General features: G+C 36.9%; 1 protein-coding gene across 1 annotated transcript in view; it reads right to left on the reverse strand.

The window, feature by feature from the left end:
- Window positions 1-18,459, reverse strand: part of pcsk2 (proprotein convertase subtilisin/kexin type 2) — a 62,429-nt gene that overhangs the window by 43,229 nt on the left and 741 nt on the right. Inside the window, exons 2-5 of the mRNA XM_051125379.1 lie at window positions 16,650-16,754; window positions 9,223-9,336; window positions 8,720-8,828; window positions 8,591-8,628 (exon numbers count right to left, since the gene is read on the reverse strand). Of these exons, the coding sequence (XP_050981336.1) occupies window positions 8,591-8,628; window positions 8,720-8,828; window positions 9,223-9,336; window positions 16,650-16,754 (366 nt within the window). The remainder of the gene's footprint in view (window positions 1-8,590; window positions 8,629-8,719; window positions 8,829-9,222; window positions 9,337-16,649; window positions 16,755-18,459) is intronic.

Here is an 18,459-nt window from a genome sequence, read left to right on the forward strand (position 1 = left end):
ACAATTTCTGACAGCTATAACCCTCTAAATTTTAGTTGTAATCTTCTTTTGTGCTACAGTGGCTACCGTTCTCTAATTGTGATCACTGTGTTTTCCACAAAATAAAGGTTTTTGTTTATTATGTTACTTTGTCAAACATGTTAGTAAAACAGGTGTAGCTACAGCTAATAATCCTTCAAATTTTGAGCGATGAAGAATATTCTAGAAAAAAATCAAGCATTTATAGATTGTTCTCTAATTTCAACTTCCACTGTATGAATAACTTTGTAACTACATGGCAACTAGCTCTAACCCTAATCTAACTGTCCAATAACACTCTAATGACTGCTAGCTGACATGTAGTTGCAAAGTTACTAATAACTGTAGATGTGACAGTAGATAGAGAGATTTCACATCTTTTAGACTGTGGTAGATATATCTGAATAGCCATCAGGATGCAAATTTACACCAGAATGTGATGAAGAGTAACTTTGAAGTCAGTAGAATGGACTTTGCAGTGGATTTGTTTGGAACCATTATTGATTGCAAAATAGTGCAAAACCATATAATGTTGTGCCTAAAATGTAACTCACAATATTAACTAGTTTATTCATGTGCTGCGTATAATTAATCACATTTGTAATCGTGCTGACATTCCAGAAAAAAAAAACAAACAAAAAAAAAACGCCACCCTTGCCCATGACATTGCTTAACTCTATCACATATATAAATACAAAACAAAGCTTTAAACAGGGATTTTCTCCCCAAATATTGAATTTCAGGTAATTCTAACTATGTTCTACTAGGCCACATCAAGCCAAGGCATGTTTTTGTTTATTTTCTTGTTTGTTCAAAGTGAGCAACATTATTGAAAATGTTCATTTTCACATCAGTAAAAGATCAATTATGATACATATCGCAAACCTCAAGCTGGATTTCTCAAATTGTTTAATCATCTTAAAATTTTAAAGCTCGTATTCAGATCTGCCTCCATCCAATCAACAGCTGATGTAAAGAACCAAGTCCCCGCCCTACATTTTTTTTTTTTTCGATAGTCTGCTTCACTTGGATGTACGTCACGATATAGAAGAAGAAATCTGTCTCTACTTCTGCCTCACTATGGCTTTATTCGTTAATACAGCTACTTTTTTTTTTAATTTTCTGATTTTTTTCTGGAGCAACAGCTTTGGTGTTTCACAGAAAAGAGTGCTGAATGGGTATGAAATGTAACAGCTGAATGGGGTGGGAAAGTGAATTTTCATGTTTGTGAGAGACAGACATGACATTAAAACTCTGCCAGCAATGTCACTGCCACAGAATCAAAAAAAGAGAAGCCAGACTTTTCTGTGAGTCTGCGCTGAGAGAAAGTAGAGCATGATAATGGCCAGCGGTCCCCGAGCGGACGGCCCCCGGAGCCCCTGCACACAGTGAGAGCACAGGAACTAATGACACATCAGTTTGCTGTGCTGTACAGCAGCACGTCCGTCTCCATAATCCAAATCCATCACATTGCAATCATCACATTCACATCCAGCCGTTCATCTGCTCCCTCTGCTCTCTGCTGCCCAGGAGAGTTCATTAATGGAGAGCACGACCAAAACATGAAACCGCATCAGCGCTTCCAAACATCATCAAAGATACCGATATTCTGACTCTGAAATGTTTACATACATACAGCTTCTTCAGCAGTTATTTGGCTGAGAAACATAATGTGCACTCAGCGGGTCATTACTGCAAAATTATACCCAATAAAAGGAGTCTTACATCACTCTGAAAAAGTTTATTAAAGCTAAACTGTTTGATTTTACCACAATTAAAGGGAAGTGATACCATGGTAAAATCTCTGTAAGGGACAGCCTCAAGTTTATTGCTTTTATAAAACTACAAGACAAACGTGCACTAAGTAGTTCTGCTCACGCTATATCTGTGAGGTCAAAGTTTAAAATGCTCAGAGGACCGTGCGTGTGTATGACATAATTTGAATCACTATGGAAACAGAATAGCATTGAGGAAAGCAGTCGTATGTTGAAAGACAGACATGAAGCGGCAGCAGCTGAGCGTGACCCGCTCTGTTCTTTGGCAACTCTCCATTTAGCTGCCGCCTGGAGACTGCAGTTAGTGAGCGATGAATTAAATCCAGTCCCCTGTCAAAAAATCCTTCAAACGATTATGCTAATTCACCCCTCATCCCGCATTAGTTCTTATTAGGCAAATTATCCTGAATCTATTTTTAACCCCACACACTTCAGGCACACGCACACACTAAAAACAAACGTTTACATGCTGTCTTTCGGCGAGTATAGCTCTGCTAAAAAAAAAAAAAAAAAAAAAAAAAAAAAAGCGGTTCTGGTGAGGGAAGTCTGGGAGGAATTGGTGCTAAATAAAACAGTAGCAGGGGAGGACATGCTGAGTTACTGCCTCATCTGGGCCCGGCTGGAGACGTCAGCATCATCCCCCACCGCAGTCGAAGCAGGTTATTTTTGGGTTAAAACTCATCTGTGGTGCACATTCACGGCTCCTGCGGCTCACAGAGCTCAGCGGGTCTCAAAACAATAATGGCTCTATTTCACTAGCAGATATCTCGTTTCATTTGTGAAATATTCTGCAAGGATGCAATTCTGCTTTCGACTCTTATTTTGATTCCATCGTGATTTCTTTCAGGTTTGTACACTGCATATACTAAACAAGAAATCGACACAAAAACAACACTTTTATGATAACATAAACAGAACTGCAAAAAATAACGTTTTTAAGCACTCTCCTTATCTTTCACTAGTCAGGCAAACGCAATCGCAGCCAATCAGTGAGTCAGTGTTGCTGTGACCAGTGTTGCCAGATTTGGGCAGGTGGACGAATTTTGGGCTGGTTTGGAAGCAGTTTGGCAAAGTTGCATGCACTGCATTCAGTCATCATGTTGTTACTAAACACACACACACAGTCAGCTGGTGTTGGAAAAAAATTATTTGATCCCCTGCTGATTTAGTATGTTTGCCCACTGACAAAGAAATTATCAGTCTATAATTTTAATGGTGGGTTTATTTTAACAGTGAGAGACAGAATAACAACAAAAAATATCCAGAAAAACACATTTCAAATAATTTATAAATTGATCTGCATTTTAATGAGTGAAATAAGTTTTTGATCCCTTATCAATCAGCAAGATTTCTGTCTCCCAGGTGTCTTTTATACAGGTACTGTGCTGAGATTGGGAGCCCTTTCTTAAAAGGGTCATCGGATGCCCATTTTCCACAAGTTGATATGATTCTTTAGGGTCTTAATAAAAAGCCTATAATATACCTTGGTTAAAAATTTTCAATTCTTTTTACCTTGTCAAAATGAGCTCTGCAAATATCGAAAATAGAAATTGTTCCTTTAAATGCAAATGAGCTCTGCTCGCCCCGCCCCTCTCTTCTCTCTGTGGAGTGAGGAGCTGTGCTCAAAGAGATTGTTTACTTTTTAGCGTGTTTAGCCACAAAACTTGCTAACTAGCACATTATTAGGAAAGAGATTCATAAAAAACCCTTATACTCACTTCTGCTGTAGGTGAAGCTGGATCACGAATGATTTGCACGAACATAGACGGATATATGTAGATCGGGAGGTGCATTCCCTTCACAAGCACATAAACGTAATCCACTACATCTTAAATGATGACCACTATGTTCATTATTACATCCAGCAACACAACACCTCAATCACTCAATCAGAGATATTCTTGTCTAACTTACATCCCTGTTCTGGCATTGAAACAGTGGAGGTCAGACTATTACAGCTGATTTAGGGCGGGTCTGAGGTAAGACGCTCATGTCAATCAACTATCGTGGGAGTGGCCTCTGTCTGTGTGACGCAAGATCTTACCTCATGGAGTTTGTGGATGGGTATTCCAGCATGACAATGACCCAAAACACACAGCCAAGGCAACAAAGGAGTAGCTCAAGAAGAAGCACATGAAGGTCCTGGAGTGGCCTAGCCAGTCTCCTGACTTTAATCCCATAGACAATCTGTGTAGGGGGCTGAAGGTTCGAGTTGCCAAACATCAGCCTTAAAACCTTTAATGGCTTTTGCAAAGAAAGAGATCTGCAAAGAGGAGTGGGACAAAATCCCTCCTGAGATGTGTGCAAACCTGTTGGCCAACTACAAGAAACGTCTGACCTCTGTGATTGGCAACCAGGGGTTTGCCACCAAGTATTAAATCATGTTTTGCGAAGGGGTCAAAAATTTATTTCAGAACAGCTTTTCACTCATTAAAATGTAAATCAATTTGTAACTTTGTGTTTTCCTGGATTTTTTTGTTGTTATTCTGTCTCTCACTGTTAAAATAAAACTGCCATTAAAATTATAGACTGACCATTTTTTTGTCAGTGGGAAAACGTACAAAATCAGCAGGGGATCAAAAATGATTTTCCCCACTGTATATTCAAGTGATCTCTATGCCAAAGTAGCATACACTTGAATTGGTTTCGCTGTTGACACTGAAAGTGATACATTCAGTCAAATTTTCCATCTTGTAAAAACACTGCCAATGTTTACCCTCATTTTACCCCATTATCTGTATCTGTGTTCTTTTGTTTTGTTTTGTTTTGTTTGTTTTTTTGTCTTCGAATTTTGGATTGCACGTCTGTAATGGAATCTGAAGCCACGCCCCAGACTCTCGCTGTTGGCTGCTTGGAGGTGTGTAAATACATATTTTGACAGGCAGGTAGGATACCCTATCACTGCAGTTGGACCAAATGCAAAGATTGGATGAACATTTTATCGTTTGAGACTTCAAGAGAAGATATATTTATAGGATACAATGGGGCTAAAGGCGCCCCAGGGTAAAAGGTGCCTTTGATATTATTTTCCTCTAAACCACTAGATGGCACAAACACTTGGCGTAGCCCTTTCCAAAACATCTGCTTTTCAAGATGCACGTGTAAATGTAGCTGATCCTTGACGCGATCACGGGCAGCAGCACAAAGTCGATTCTGTGATTACTTGATCTAATATTTGATGTTTTTTTTAAAAAGGTTGTAGATTTAAGTAGAGAATCACTAAAATTATTGAACATCTTTTGAGACAAAGGTCTTAATTATTTTTAGTTTTATTTAAGATAAATAATGTAACATTTTTTAAATAATGAAAGAATATGTAACAGTATGGTGTTTGAGGTGAAAAGTGCCCCTGTTGTTGGGGCTAAAAGGCACAATAATTAACAATTTTAATGGCTGACTTTTCCATTTGTTGACATGACATGGTTAGATTCAGATGAAAAATATCATATATTGTGTTGGGTTTCCATTTGTTGTTACTACTGTAAATCTATTGAATTATTACAGGATCTCCTTTAATGCTTTTGGAATCTTTGCTTTTTAAAATGATTTTCTGTGAACTTAAAAACATTTTTTAATGACAATATTTACTGAAAAAAAACTTTTATTTATCAAAATAAGCAGAAAATAGTACAAACTTTGCTAAAGTGATTGTTTTGAACAACTATTAACTTAGACATTATTTAAAAAAAAAAAACAAAAAAAAAAAAACATTATTTAACTAAAGTATTTGTATCAATACTGTGTGCTTTTTACCCCCTGCTGGTAAGCCTTGTATCCCATGTGTGGGGTAAAAGGCCTCCCTTGCCACTTCATACATTTATAAGATTTTTGAAGAAAATAAATGACTTATGATTTATTTTCACTCAAAAGATGTTGCTCCATAAATTTTCAATTTATATGTGGGTGCATTTATTTCTTAGGGTTTGCCTTTAGTCTTAGTTGTGCCCAAAATTTTTATATGTAGACCACTTTAATTATTGATTGCTATCAGGATGTGCAGAGACTTTCAAACAATTTCTCTGAGGGGAAAAAATGTCCACCCTAACATTTCTTGACTACTGTTTGGAAGCATTTAACATACTCTAATAATTATTGCCTATAAACATTTTTTTGTCAAATTTTGTCTCGTTTTCTTTTACTGCATCTGCAGTGTTTGATCGGTTTTCCTGATGTATTGTTCTCCTGCATGGATTCATTGATTTTATTTTGTCAGTATCAACCTCGGTTCACCTGACATTAGATTTCTATCACATGCCTTTGGCTGTGAATTTTTTGACCAGGTTTTGAGAGCTCTGGAGCTGGCAATCGTCAACCCAATCTGCCAACACTGGCTGTTACATGTCTCTTCAGAAGACTTAGATTCAACCGCTTGATTTCTTTTTCATATCTCTTTATTAACTATTGGAAGCATCAAAGTTTTGAGTGGGTGAATTTTCAATGGAAGGACCTAAATCTGTCAGTCTGGTTTCATAAAAAAATACCTCAATTTGTGTTTCTAACATAAAGGTTTTATTGGCTCAGAATGATATGAGGGCAAATAAATTATGATTGAATTTTTGGGTGTGTATTAACTGATAACTTGCTGACCATTTTTAAGATTCATTAAAAAGAGCCAGTTCATATAGCCATTGGTTCATAAATTGGACTACACTGGTCGTGCTGCATGTTTGTTATTGCGTGCAACGAGTGAGGACAACAAAAGAAACATGCATTAACTATTCATAGACTTTGTGGCACAGAATCACTCTTTCTCATCTCATTCAACTCAGACTAGCAAGCTCACAACTCAAAACATCATAACTAAATCATTACTGCTTTTGCCGAGACACTGCCCTCAAGATAAGTGCAGAAAACACTGCAAGAGCATTTTAGCATGTCCACATCAACAAAAAGTCAAGGCGGATTAACAAAAGCATGTTTTCAGTGACACAGGGTGAAGTAAAGATAGAAAAAGATCTGCTGTATGTATGGTTTGATGTGTGGCAGCATAATTGCCAAGGCGGCAAACTCCCATCTCAGTGGAGAAGATAACTCCACAATTAGCTGCTTATTTAATTGCACACAGGATGCAAATGTGTCATCTGTTTGAGCAAAATAAAGCCTCTCTTTGCAACTCGTTAGACTGAGGATCTTTGCCATACGTTAGATTTAGTCCACTGTGTATATGCTGTACTACTTCACAAGCCACATGAGCATTAAACATTAATTAGGTTGATAATCCCAAAATGACGATTTCTTTTGCTCTCGCTTAGCACTCTACAATAATCTTAAACAGCCGGTTGGGAAATTTGCCACTAGCCGAGGTCCAGACGTGTGAAAGAACAACTCAAAACTCATGAGTGTGGCGTGACTGAAATTTCACGACCATATAAGTCATTTAATATCACCGCCCCCACCCACCTTTACTTTTCCTTTACACTGCATGTTCCACAATTCCAAACAAACTACACTCCTCTGGTCAGTCTCTACAAGTAGATCTCACTTCCTTCCATAAGAAGTGTTGGTATTTAAATGGACACAAATCCTTTGAATCCTTTCCATTGGCTGCGTTAAAGGAGAAGTCCACTTCCAAAACAAAAATTTACATATAATGTACTCACCACATTGTCATCCAAGATGTTCATGTCTTTCTTTCTTTAGTCGTAGAGAAATTATATTTTTTTGAGGAAAAAAATATCAGCATTTTTCTCCATATAATGGACTGATATGGTGCCCCGACTTTGAACTTTCAAAATGCAGTTTAAATGTAAAATTAATATTTAAATACTTTTTAATCTCAAATGCTCGTCTTGTCTTACTCTGCCTGAACTCTGTGTATTCTGGTTCAAGACAGTTAGGGTATGTCGAAAAACACCAATCATATTTTCTCCCTCAACTTCAAAAATCATTTCAAAATCATCCTACATCACTACAGAAGTGGCAACCCAGTCTTTGCAAACATGCAAAGAAGATCAAACACCCTTAACAAAAAGGTAAAACAGCGATATAGGATGATTTTGAAGTTGAGGGAGAACATGAGATTTTAGACATACCCTAACTGTCATGAACCAGAACAAAAACAGTCCAGGCAGAGTAAGACAAGACGAGCATTTGACATTAAAAAGTATATAAATTGTATTATTTTTATTAAAATAACTGATCTTTTCGTTAGATAAGACCCTTCTTTCTTGGCTGGGATCATTTACAACCGCATTTGTGATCGTTTGAAGCCGCATTTAAACTGCATTTTGGAAGTTCAAACTCGGGGCACCATATCAGTCCATCATATGGAGAAAAATGCTGAAATGTTTTCCTCAAAAAACATAATTTCATTACGACTGAAGAAAGAAAGACATGAACATCTTGGATGACAGGGGGTGAGTACATTATATGTAAATCTTTGCTCTGGAAATGGACTTCTCATTTAATGACCATGCTGTCCATACATCAACCCCGTCCATTTATTCCCTGTGAATCTTTTCCATCCTGTTCATCTCTGAATGTCATGTCATGTGAAATATTCATCAAACAGAGCAAAGGACTGGTGTTTGTACCGTTTTGTAATCAGGCACGTCACCGTGTTTCTACATTTCCAATAAACTTCGGACACAATTAACATCAGATATCCAACAGTTATTTGCTGAACATTCAATAAAATGGTTTATCTATTAAATATCCATGCAGTAATGCCTATTTTTGGACAAAAGTACTTCAGCTCTAGCACTGGGTATCTGTCATTCCATTCACCCACCAAGGTTACTTCAAATCATATTACAGTACACACGTTAATCAGATGGGGGAGAGAAAAAAGCACTTACGTAATTTGAGGCGAGATCTGGATGTAGGTAATCAATACCTGCAAGGTGACGGCAAATGTTTACATTATTGCACATTATCAAGCATTTAAGTCTTAAATAACTGCTCTCTGGTGACCGTATTTCACCCACCGTCGTCCATGATGGCGATGGTCACACCTTTGCCGGTGAATCCCATGTTCCAGGCTTCAGCCACATTAAGGTCCAGCCCTGGGGTCCCGTCCGCTTGGCCTGTATTTATCTAATCAAACAAAACCAAAGCGTCACATGGGCTGAGCATCCAGCGCGTGGAAAATGAGATGTCATGAGGGAGGTGGCGCGGGAGGGAAAATAAATGTCACACAGATATTACACTTCGCTGAAACCCTGCTGTGCAGTGTTTATAACTGACAAACTAAATTAAAGACCGTTCTCCCTGGCAAAACAGACAGGGATGCCTGTCACGATAAGCCCTGGGGAAATAAGGAAGATATCAGTGTGTTTTGACGCCGGATCACGCACCAGTGTTGACGGTGACGGCTAATGAGGAAAATGGTTTAAATGAAGAATATCAGCGATCCCGGCTAATCAAATGCAATCGGTTCCAATGGTGAAGGTCAAATCAAATGAAGACATTACGAACTGTAATTACTTACAAGATACCACTGCTTGGTGAAAAGCGGGTCACTCATATTGACGTCAATGTTACTGATTTCTCTGTAGCCCCTCTTTTGACGGCCAAAACCCTCCTGAGGAAACACATTTTTCACCTGAAAAACAAAGCAAAGGCAACATTTGTTGGATTTCAGCCTTCCAGACTCATACTTCTTTGCTTGAATACCACATTTCAGACAGCAAATACTGTACTAAGCAATAAGCTAGCATGCAACGAACTAGAGTCGTAAGATAGCACGTCTCTGTGCACATTTTTGCTTTTTTCCATTGATAAGTTATTTTGTTTAAGGCAGATGTAACTAATGGATATCACCATAATTCTCCAGTTGATTGGCCTAGTGAAAAATAAATATGCTAAAATGTATTTTAAATACAATTATTCCATGCTAAGTATACTACAAATACATTTGCATATTATGTACTTAATAAAAATACCCTGAAATTGTATTTTTAGTATACTAAACTGGTATATCTAAAGTTTGCTAAATTGGAACAATTTATTTTGGACTTAATGCACTTTAATTGTGCGGAAGTAGTGCTGAAGTCCATCTAAAGATATTCTTAAGTATATTTGATTGTGCTAAAGTGGAACTATTGCAAGGATACTTCAAGTACACTTTAAATATTTTGCATTTAAAAACCGATCACACAGTCCTCATCAGTAGTGACATTAAAAACATATTTTTGGCTTAATATTAAGAAATGTGCATTGTGCACATGTAGTACTCTAAATAAAATTTAGTTACTTTTTTTATATATATATATCAGTAAGTCTGGAGCGATATGTCTGTTAGTTTAATAGACTTGAACTACACTTAGTGTATAATAAATGCAAGGGGGTTTACATTACAAATATATTTTATTGCAAGATTTTAAAAATTATGTTTATGTTTAAATAGTAAAATGAAGCACTACTCATAATTAAATATACACTAATTTGCATATATTTCAGAAATCTGAACATTTGATAAAGCCAGGTTCAAAACTCTTGTTTGATTTTGTGTAAAAGGTGTTTACACAGGGGATTTTGGATTTTTCTTTGTATTGCTCCATAAATCTGAAAATGCTGTCAACATACAAAAAATAAATAAATAAATAAATAAATAAATACAAGGTCGCATTTTGAATAAAATGTTATATATGATCAGATAAATTATATATGAACAAACCTCTCAGTAAAAGGCTTCAGGGTATAATATATGTATGTAAATGCTACTAAAATAGAGAGGGGAAATCTGCAGACACAAACAGAAGTGCAATAAAATACACTTCAAAGTGTATTTTGGAAGTTTTTTAGATTTTTTCCACCAAACTGAAATATGAAATCAGACACGTTATGAAAACTGAACCAAACTGACCAGTGCATGGAAAAGAACAGTGTTTTTGCCTGTATTGTCTTGCCTTTAAACGTAAATTTATTAAGCAAATTAATTAAGTAAAATCTATAGTCCCCAAGCTAGTTAAAAAGCCTGTTGGGAATACCAGCATCCAAAACACAACATCTGCTGGTGATCAGCCATGAAGTCTCATCAGCAAAGCATAATATTCCAGCCTGTACAGGCTCAGAGTGCAGGATTACTCATGGCTGGACGACTGTCCTTTAAAGCAGTTTCACAGTGTGACCTTTGACCTCAGCAGCAGCAGAAGCTCCTGAAGCCTGTCACTATAAAACATGACGTCAGCTATTCCTCACAGTGATGAAAACCCCAATGACACTCTCACATTAGCATGTGCGCCTGCTCCAGATAACAGATCAAAGTCTGCCCTCGCATTCAAAGAGTGCTTTGATGCCGGCACAAACCGGCCCTCCAGATGACCAAAATACTGGCATCAAATGGGCTTTTTCATTTTCACAGCCATTTTGATTGGTAATTTACATTTTGATCTTGGCTGCATCAACAAGTGTAAAGATAAACAGATTAGAGGTCATTTTAATGCTCAAAACACTGATAGCTGATGATGTTTCGATTATTTACAACCTTAGATGAAAATCTATTAGTTCTGGTCCTGCATTCTGATTTGTCAATACAGCATTCCAGGTGACCAAACCTTAGTTCATCTTCCTTAGCACATCTTCTAGCAAAAGGATGATACATGTTTTAATTTACTTCTATACTCATAACTAATGTGTAATAATGTTTTAAAGCCAAAAAAAAATAAAAAAAATTATGTAGTGGCATTTTATAATTTTTGCGACTCATGTTGGAATAAATCTATTCATTGACCACAATTTGTGGCAAATTATTGTAATTACTTTGGACCTTTACATCCATTGAAATATCATTACCAATACAAAAACACTAACAATGAAATGCTCTCTGTGAGATAAATAACTCTCAGTCCTGCAATTAAATGTCAGCAGCTGGAGACGCAGGAGAGGTCAGACCTCTATGACCCCATTGATCCAGTGTGAGAGTAAATCAACAGATGAAACACTCATTCAGAGTCTCTCACATTCAGTCATTCAATCAGCTTTTAACCTGTGTTTGATGTCTCTGCAGGTAAGGGTCGTGCTGAAATACAGAAAACATATTGCTCCGATTTTGAACTTCCAAAATGCAGTTTAAATGCAGCTTCAAACGAAATGTGGTTGTAAACGACCCCAGCCGAGGAAGAAGGGTCTTATATAGCGTAACGATCGGTTATTTTAATAAAAATAATACAATTTCTATACTTTTTAATGTCAAACGCTCATCTTGTCTTACTCTGCCTGGACTGTTTTTGTTCCGGTTCATGTCAGTTAGGGTATGTCGAAAAGCTCCCATCTCATGTTTTCCCCCTTAACTTCAAAATCATCCTATATCGCTGTTTTACCCTTTTTTGTTAAGGGTGTTTGATCTTCTTTGCATGTTCACTTTGCAAAGACTGTGCTGGTGCTTCTGTAGCGATGTAGGATGATTTTGAAATGATTTTTGAAGTTGAGGTAGAAAATATTTAGAGTTTTTCGACATACCCTAACTGTCTTGAGTCAGAATACACAGAGTTCAGGGAGAGTGAGACAAGACGAGCGTTTGTGATTAAAAAGTATTTAAATTGCATTTTTTTTTTTAAAGAAAATAACTGATCGTTTCGCTAGACAAGACTCTTCTTCCTCAGTTGGGATCGTTTACAACCGCATTTGTGATCGTTTGAAGCTGCATTTAAACTGCATTTTGGAAGTTCAAACTCGGGGCACCATATCAGTCCATTATATGGAGAAAAATGCTGAAATGTTTTCCTCAAAAAACATAATTTCTTTATGACTGAAGAAAGAAAGAAATGAACATCTTGGGTGACAAGGGGGTGAGCACATTATATGTGAATCTTTGTTTTGGAAGTGGACTTCTCCTTTAAGGTTGTGCTGAATGTCTGTCATAGCTTAATATAAATGGTAGATATATGATGATAGATAGATAATGACGATATTCTTATAAATTGTATAGAAGTTCATGTTTTGCACTCTTCAGTTGTTGGGTATTGTTAATTAACAATTATGCTTTGGTTGGCACCCTGTATCTGAATTTACCTGTTGATATAACAGGTCATAGAAAGTAAAAACATAGAGGTAGACATTGTTATTTTAGGTATTATTACAGTTTTATTAATATTTTGAATTAGATTTTATTTTTAGATTTTCTGCTTTCATGTTAATTTTAAAGTTTTAGTAACTTCTTTTGTCATTTATATCATTTTTATTAATGCTTATTTTAATTTTAATTATTTTAATAGGCTATATCAGTTAAACTAAATAAAAATGAGAAAAGTTGCATTGGATACGAGCTGAAATAACAAGTTTAAGTTTATATTTTACTCCAGCGTACATTTATTTAATTCCAAGTAAAGAAACTGGTTTTAATAGTTTTAGTTTTTAATAACACTGGTATAAACCAGCTTTGTCCTCACATATCTAGGAGAAATACACATCACGATATTACTGTGATAAAAAAATGACTCATACCGTGATATGAGATTTTGGTCATTGTGCAAATGTCTATCTGAATCAGAGCGTGTGCTTCTTTCTGCAAAAGAGGAAAATCCAGCTCCGCCAGGCACTGGATTCAAGGACATGATAATTAAGTTGTAAGAATTTGAGCTGAAAGGAGGAAAAGTGACAGGTACAAGTGCTGTTCTCTGGATTAAATTGGCTTCATGGGTCGGTTATGTCTATTGTAAAGATTCACATCATTTGCAGAACAATTTCTAAACTGCTGTATATCAGCACTGAAGGACACATTACCTTTCATTTAGCAATTTTGCAATCAGTTGCATTGTGTTTTATGATCCGCAATCTCAAAAAACATCAGATTTTAACATTGATTTCTGATGTTTTTCTGACTGAAAGAGCAGAACGGCAATGACACATTCAGACATATGTTGCTTAACCCTGTGTGCTCTGGATGCGCCGGTGTTTCCTGTGGAACTGCGCTCAGAACAGCCCGTCTCACCTCCTCAAACACTCATGACTCAGATGATGCTGCTTCTCAAAATGGCACCACTCACTTCATATGTGCAGTACTTTCCTTTTTCTTTGCAACCAGATCTTCATATGTTATTATCTTTCATCCAAAGCAACTTTCAAATGAGAAGATTAATGAAAGTTCCATGAAGGAAATACAAGCGTTTCCAAGGCAGTAAGTGCATAAAAGCCTTCCGTAATTTTGTCCATAAAGTTCTCAAGAACACATTCTTGATTTAAACGTTATTATTTAAAGTGTCTTTAAAGGTGAAGCAATGCGAGGAGCCAGTGGCTTACTTCTAAATGAGATTGAAGATGTCTCAAAAACAACCCCCAACATACATTCCTGCTGTTATTCAGTAGTGCACGTCATCTGCACAATCCTTCATTAAACTCTAATAACTTGACACAGAAATATGGTAGTAAAAAGGATTGTGGACAGTCATGTTGACTTCAAGGAGACGTTCAACAGTGTAATAAAGGATGTTGTTATGCAACATCCAAATGGGACAGAAAGGGAGAGACTGTCCAAATGAAGAGCAAAGCAAACATGAGCAGAGTCTCAGTGTAAACAGCCAGAGAGGAGCGTGTGAATGAGCAGAGCACAAAAACAAGAAACAGATCAATACGCCGCGCTCTGTGACAACACTTGAGCTGAAATGATTGTGGCGATGGAGAAACCTCCCCTTCATCCGTAAGCACTGATTCTGAAGAGCCTTCCAGGGTCAAACCGAAGGCTCTTTGCGTGAATATGAACGAGCACCTGAAGCCGACGCACTGTTGAGGTAAATCCATCACAGACGGCTAGAGGTCTGCTTCTGCTTCTCCAGGACTCGGATTTGATAACTGACATTAAGTGGCAAGCCAGCATTGTTTAAAGTTAAACAAAAATGTCTATAAAGTCAAACACTGGAATTTAATTATTTCACAATGAAATGCACAGGCTCAACCATATACAAAATCAATGCAACAAAGCTATGCATTAATGCAAACCACATTTTATGCACAAGCCAACACAAGTGTTTATTCCCATTGTATTTGAACCTGAGTTGAATGTAGTTTGGGTCATAATTCCCTGTACTTTGTGTGGTTTTGTTTATGGCTGAGTACAGATGAGACCATGCTTGTCTTTTTGGCAAAATTCTGAGTCAAATTTTTGAGTTTGATTGGACACACAGTTTTCTATTACTTGCATTCGCAATATTTTTTCCCTGCTGTCCATGACCTGATGTCCATTTTAAGGTTTTGGCCCATCAGTGAGAAGCACTGAGCTAAAGCACATCACACTCCGTTAATGAGACGCGTGTGTCGTTTGTCAAGATGATGAATGGATTGAATGTGATAGGTCTGTCACTTCTGAATTTATTACCCTGGTCGTTGGAACAGCCTTTAATTGAATCCAAACTCAGATTGAGGAGGTTATTAGACATAAGCCGTACAATAGATGGAATAATGGGATATTTTACATTAGAGTGAATGCATGTAACATTTCAGAGGCATTAGTTATTGGAAACAATTTTCTTTGATTTTATGACATTTCGCTCCCGTCATGTGACGTATTTTGGGAGATGATAATGCAAAGCCGGACTTGATTTTATCCACCAGGAAATGAGTGAATATTGAAGAGTGGGCGTTCGTCAGATGGTTTTCCCTCATTTAACATGTCAGATTATGCATATTGTAATAAGAAAAGGTTCTGGTAATTTTCAGAGTTTACAGATCTGAAACACAACATAATGCAGTGAGTAATTCTTAATACAGGTAAAACTCCTGTGAAAACACAGTACAATGGGCCTTCTGACAGACTTTTAGAGTGAAAGCAAAATGACTAAGTTTATGTGAATCGACCATCGCCATCACAACTTAATTTAATGCATCCTGATGTTTTGAAGATCTGTGCAAATGATGACTCCAGCTCAATATGTCGATAAATGAGTGCTTTGATGGTTCAGAAACATTTTACGTTGAGTTAACACACTCAGCCCTGATGAACGGACTAATAAATAATTCAGATCCTCAAGCCCGACTGAAAACCACAATTGAACATTAATAGCTGTTTAGCGACTCACAGGATTATGGAAGTTGATTATAGGCTTAAATCTTACAGACCGAAATCTTCTCTTTTCTGTCTCAAAAATCCATCTATGGTTCATTTATTTTTATGAACATGTAGTCTGAGCTCCAGACAGATTGGAAGGTCTGTTCACTGACTGTGCGAAAGAAAAAAAAAAAAGTAGTGGCATTGATGAGCAGTTGACATTCATGAGCACAGCTGAATATTTCACTTTTTGTGTCTTACTTTGACATAATCAGTACTTATTGGATTGGAGTCTACATACTTTTTGATCATTCGTTCACATCATAACATAAAAACAAAGCAAACGCATCTCCTCCTGTCAGAGATGGCAACTGCTGGTCAGAATATGTGTGACCTGACTTTATGTCCCAATTCAGTCAACTTTGATCAACTGCTGTAAGTGCTGTTTTAAGTGATATATATATATACAATGATGTTGAACAGTACAGCATGACATTGACAAATCTTCTAAAATGTCATTTTAATTGAGAAAACTCAATAGATGCCACCTTCTACTACATGAACACACTGTCATTTGATCTAATGTCAATAGTTGGCCTCGATAGGTGCTGCGCAGCAATATACACCATAACAGCTATTTCACATCGTAGCTCTTACTATATTGTGTATTATAGCAAAACTAGAGCACCATCAGCAGCTATGCATTTTCATAAATATTAATGTAACCTCATTCAGACTGCATAATGTCATAATACCTGAGCAAATTCCACTGTAACATCAAACCAAGGTACGAGCCAAAACAGAGTCATTCGGCGACTGACACGTTAGCCTTTAACTTCTACAAACAATGGATTTGGCATCAGATCGGCTATTGTTTTTTCAGTGCCTGGGCTAGTTTCTATGGATACAAACACACGGTGAGTTTCTGGTCTTACCCGGTGATCCTTCGCCAGGCGCCGGTGCTGCTGGAGGCTGCGTTTCCGCCTGGTTTTAGGGATTTCCCGTGGGTAGAAATGAAATAGTCCCACACCAAAAGGAAGCTGCAATTAAACAAATCTCTATTAGTACAGCTGAAAGCAGTTTGCCCTCGTAAGAAGTGTGGAATATGATTATGGAAAGTCAACAGATGCATGTTTTCCTCAAGTGTGACTGATAATGTTCATGTTTTACTTTTAAAGGTCAAAATGCAGAGTGTCTGGTTATATGTCAATGTTTCATCCCGCTGTGAATTTATAAACTTAAGGAAACTCTTTAATATACTGAAACACTCCTCAGCATAAAAATGTTGTGAAATTTTTTGAGCGCGCACCATTAAAGCTAAGCATTTATGGGTCAAATTTTGCCAGTAATGATCATTTTCATGTGTATTATATTATCAACTTACACTGTCTGAATATTAGACAAGAACTTCACTGGTTTGCATTTATCTACAAAACCTAGTCTGACATCAGCAAAATATAATTAATCTGCAGAAGTCCAAAAAAATAGGTAATATATATATTTTTTTTATTTAAAAAAAACTTCAAGATAAAAGCCAGTAGATATTGCACTACACTATACTCACTACACTTAACTTGAAATATTGTGTACTCACGCAGTTTGAGTGCAGAATATACTGAAACGGCACTTAAATCAAATCAGATCATCATCCTTGTAAATCATATAAAATCAGCTCTGTGTGGCTGAAACATCACAAATGAACCACATATTCTTGCTGTAGATTAAACTATCATTTTGTTGTCTGTTAGCTGTTTTAATTTACCTTTTGGTTGTAATTCATTTGATTTAATTTCATTCATTTCACCAGGCTGTCATTGCAAATAAATATCTTGCTCTATGAGACCTGACATGTTAAAGAAAATGAAAAGGAAAAGGAAAAGGAAGAGGAAAATCCCTGTATGAGAGGCACTGATGGTGAATTCTGATCGAGGGACTGAAGCGAAAAGCCGCTGACTCTCCAGTAAAGCTAACGGAGGCTCCGTCCCAGAGTTCAGTGTTTATTAAGGTGCGTCTTTCTTGTGCGGAGACAGAAGAGAATTACATAATTCAAGGGGAGCGTATATTGTCTCAGGCAAAGCGAGTGTGAATTAGGAGGACAAAATCCTTCTCAAAAACATGTCAAAATCAATATGCCATACATATAATCAGTCAGGTGTTATTCCTAAGCACGGCCACACGTGAAGCTCTGTTCCACTCCAGTGAGAGCTGCAGCAGCCATGCTTTGACATTTGACAAGGCTGATTTGTCAGGCTAATCAAGTCCTCTGTTCGGTAATAAACGGTCCTTCGTGGAGATGGAATAAATAAACACTGGGATGTCAGATGAAAGACATGTTTACTATTTACACTAGAGTCATTCTCAGTCATTTTCTTACTGATTGTGACACTTATGCAACTGAAAAGAATAATATTAGCTCAAGCCATGCTATGTTCTGCCATTCTGAGGGGTCAATGTTTTGTTTTTATGTGAATATTTCTACTGCACTCCAAACAAGAATCTGTGATTCATTTGTGTTGACTTTTAAAAATCCACATAGTAATGATATTATTTTCAGAATTACATGAATGTCTGTAGCTCACCAATCTCATACACTAGGCAAATGATTTTTTATGTCTATTGGAATCATAACTTATAAACCGGATAAACTGACATTCCTGTTTTCACATTTATTATTATAATAAGGAGGATTTTATTTCATTAGGCAGTTCCTGTAGGAATCACTTTAATATTTCTGTAGGAAAAGGA

The sequence above is a fragment of the Labeo rohita genome, chromosome 13 (assembly GCF_022985175.1).
Source record: "Labeo rohita strain BAU-BD-2019 chromosome 13, IGBB_LRoh.1.0, whole genome shotgun sequence".
Lineage (NCBI taxonomy): Eukaryota > Metazoa > Chordata > Actinopteri > Cypriniformes > Cyprinidae > Labeo > Labeo rohita.